At 36.8% G+C, this 2,699-nt stretch overlaps 1 protein-coding gene across 1 annotated transcript in view; it reads right to left on the bottom strand.

Annotated features, from left to right (window-relative positions):
• Positions 1-116: 116 nt before the first annotated feature.
• flt1 (fms related receptor tyrosine kinase 1) overlaps positions 117-2,699 on the bottom strand; it is a 38,488-nt gene continuing 35,905 nt past the window's right edge. The window contains exon 30 of the mRNA XM_067434410.1: positions 117-1,126. Coding sequence (XP_067290511.1) covers positions 1,042-1,126 — 85 coding nt within the window. The 3' untranslated portion in view covers positions 117-1,041. The remainder of the gene's footprint in view (positions 1,127-2,699) is intronic.

Below are 2,699 nucleotides of genomic sequence, written 5' to 3'. Positions count from 1 at the left end.
GATTCGTTTGTGTATTTTTAAATGGCATGATTGTTGCTTGAATAGCTTATGTGCCTGCAGCAGCAAAACGGAACTTGTCTGTAACTGTGGAGGAGATGACAAAAATAGAGACCACAACAAATTACCAGCAATGGTTTTCAATGGTGCAAATGTTTTAAGGCAGAAAGTATGGGCATTTACTTTTGTCATTAGGTGAGATGATCAGTGATGATATATTTAACATATGGTACAAACACTACCAAGATTTTTACTAAACATTTCTATAACAAATAAATGCTGTTCTTTCTGAATTTTCCACAAAAATATAAACTCTTTTTAGTATTGATAAATGTTTTTTTAAGCAACAAATCAGCATATTAGATTTATTTCTGAAATAAATATGGTCTACAGTGAATTTTCCAGCATATGGCTTGCAGCACATGAACTGTGCTCTACAGTTACACATTTGGTACCTACAAGCAGTGACTATACAATGCATTTCACTAGCTTATAAATATTAGCTGCTCTGTGACTACTAAAATATAAAGAGGTATAGATTTGAATGGATTCAAAGAGGATATGTAGATAGGGAAATGCTAATCAGTAGTTAGATGTTTCAACATGATAGTAACGCTAGATAAAATTCAGGAAAATCCAAAAAATGTTTTTCCCGATGGAAAAACTCTTAAAATGGAAATTTCCATAATTATATAATTGAAATATTAGTGCACAAAGTGCATGCATTTTATGTATAAATTACCTGATTAATTTTAATATAAATATTTTTTCGAATGCTTAACCTGTAATTATGAGTGACGAACATTTATTAAAATGTGTAAGGGTGCAGATAATCTCAAAAGAATAAGAGACTCATTCAGAAATACTGTTTCGACAGGGCGTATCTAACACGCTGAGAATGGAGCTGAAAGCAAAATATTCCAGATAAGCAGTGTTTTTAAGAGTGGTTACTGGTGTTTACAGGCAGGTTGTCTGACGTGAGTGTTAAAAATGGAGGTAGAGGAGAGCAGCATTCATAGTCTGGAGGGGAAGAGCAGCACTTCCCTATGATGACAACAGGGGGGCGCTATTCATACAAGGCAGCACTTTTGCTGGTAGCATGTGCTGGTTTTGATATTTGGAGAATAACCTGCAAAACAAAAGGCAGTGACGTCATTTTATGTATTGCATAAATTACATACATTTAAATACATAAAAATCAATGTTTGTTATTCACAGATTAATTTTGGGCATAGCCCTACTACCATTTAAAAGTTTGAGGTCTGTCCTTTTTTGTTTGTATGATTTTGAAAGATGTTCTCTTCAAAAGAGACGTGCTCACCTTTATTTTATTAAAATGCAGTAAAATGACACGTTTTAAATAAATCAAGTGTATACATTTTTAAATAATGGATTTCTTTTGAAAATTTTCTTAAAGCTGCAGTTTTAACTCTTCGTCGCCACCTCTGTTTGAACCCTGAAATTGCAGTTTTTTCAGCATTAAAGGTAGCCTGGAAATCTAGACGCACCCTAGTTGCAGCAAATCTTAATTTGCCGTGAGTGTCGTCTAGCAACTCTCAATTCACTTCTGAGCTGTAAACGCCCAACTCTGGTCGGGCCAATCACATTGTGTATAGAGTCGGTGGGCAGGGCTTAATATAATGAGGGCAGAGTTGCGCGTGCTTTAAGTAAACACAAAAACTGGCGAACGGCGGGCTTTCGAATCAGCTTTAACCGCGACTCTGGACGACTTGGAGTTAAGCTTTTCTCTGAGAAAAGAACGGCACTGAAGTCATTCTTAAGAAGGGACTTTTTTTGCAGACCGGATATGGCGAAAGTTTAATCTGTCAACGAGCTCCGCTTCACCTTCGTTGCTCTGGTTGGTTGTAGCGATATCCAATTGTGTGCACGGCGTGCAGAGGGAGTTTGAAAGACAACCGTTTATCCGCCCCTCGGATTGAGCCCTGTCAATGGTGAGTTTCCAGACCAAACATCTTGATGTGGGTCTGGCTTGTCAGGCTACATTAAAGGGTTAGTTCACCCAAAAATGAAATTTATGTCATTAATGACTCACCCTAATGTCGTTCCACACCCGTAAGACCTCCGTTCATCATCAGAACACAGTTTAAGATATTTTATATTTAGTCCGAGAGCGTATGAAAGTGAATGCACGCTACACTGTCAGTGGATGAATGAATCAGCGGATTGATGGATTGCAAAATTGGATCATGCATCAAACCGAATCATGAATCAAGCCGCTGATCGTGGAGGAGGGCTGAAAACTGTCGAGGAACATAGATGAGTATATGTTGATTACTGATTGCTGACTCGAATGATGCGATGAATGGCTAGATCATTTGAATGCGTTCCTCATGAACTTTTTTAATAAAACATCATTACAAGCCACCATCAAAATGATTATTTTGCACAAATACAAAATAAGTAAGAAGAGGCCACCTGCAGCATCCACACACAATATATAACCATATAGCCCTTTATGTATACAAAGATGAACGACAGAAAGCAATGAGTTCCACTCATATTAGAGTACATTATTACAAGATTACCGTTGTGAATCAGGCTAAGGTAAGGAGATCGTTTTGAACACTGGCTGGGTATCTATTGCTCAAAAATTGATTTAAGGATATTTTTAGGATCTAGTCTTCAGTGTCCTTCAGAAATCATGCTCAATATATATATTTTTAATTATTATTTTCAAAAAT

Source organism: Pseudorasbora parva, chromosome 24 (genome assembly GCF_024679245.1).
Source record: "Pseudorasbora parva isolate DD20220531a chromosome 24, ASM2467924v1, whole genome shotgun sequence".
Taxonomy (NCBI): Eukaryota; Metazoa; Chordata; class Actinopteri; order Cypriniformes; family Gobionidae; genus Pseudorasbora; species Pseudorasbora parva.
Note: the sequence above shows the minus strand (reverse complement) of the source record. Positions and strands in the feature narration are given on the sequence as shown.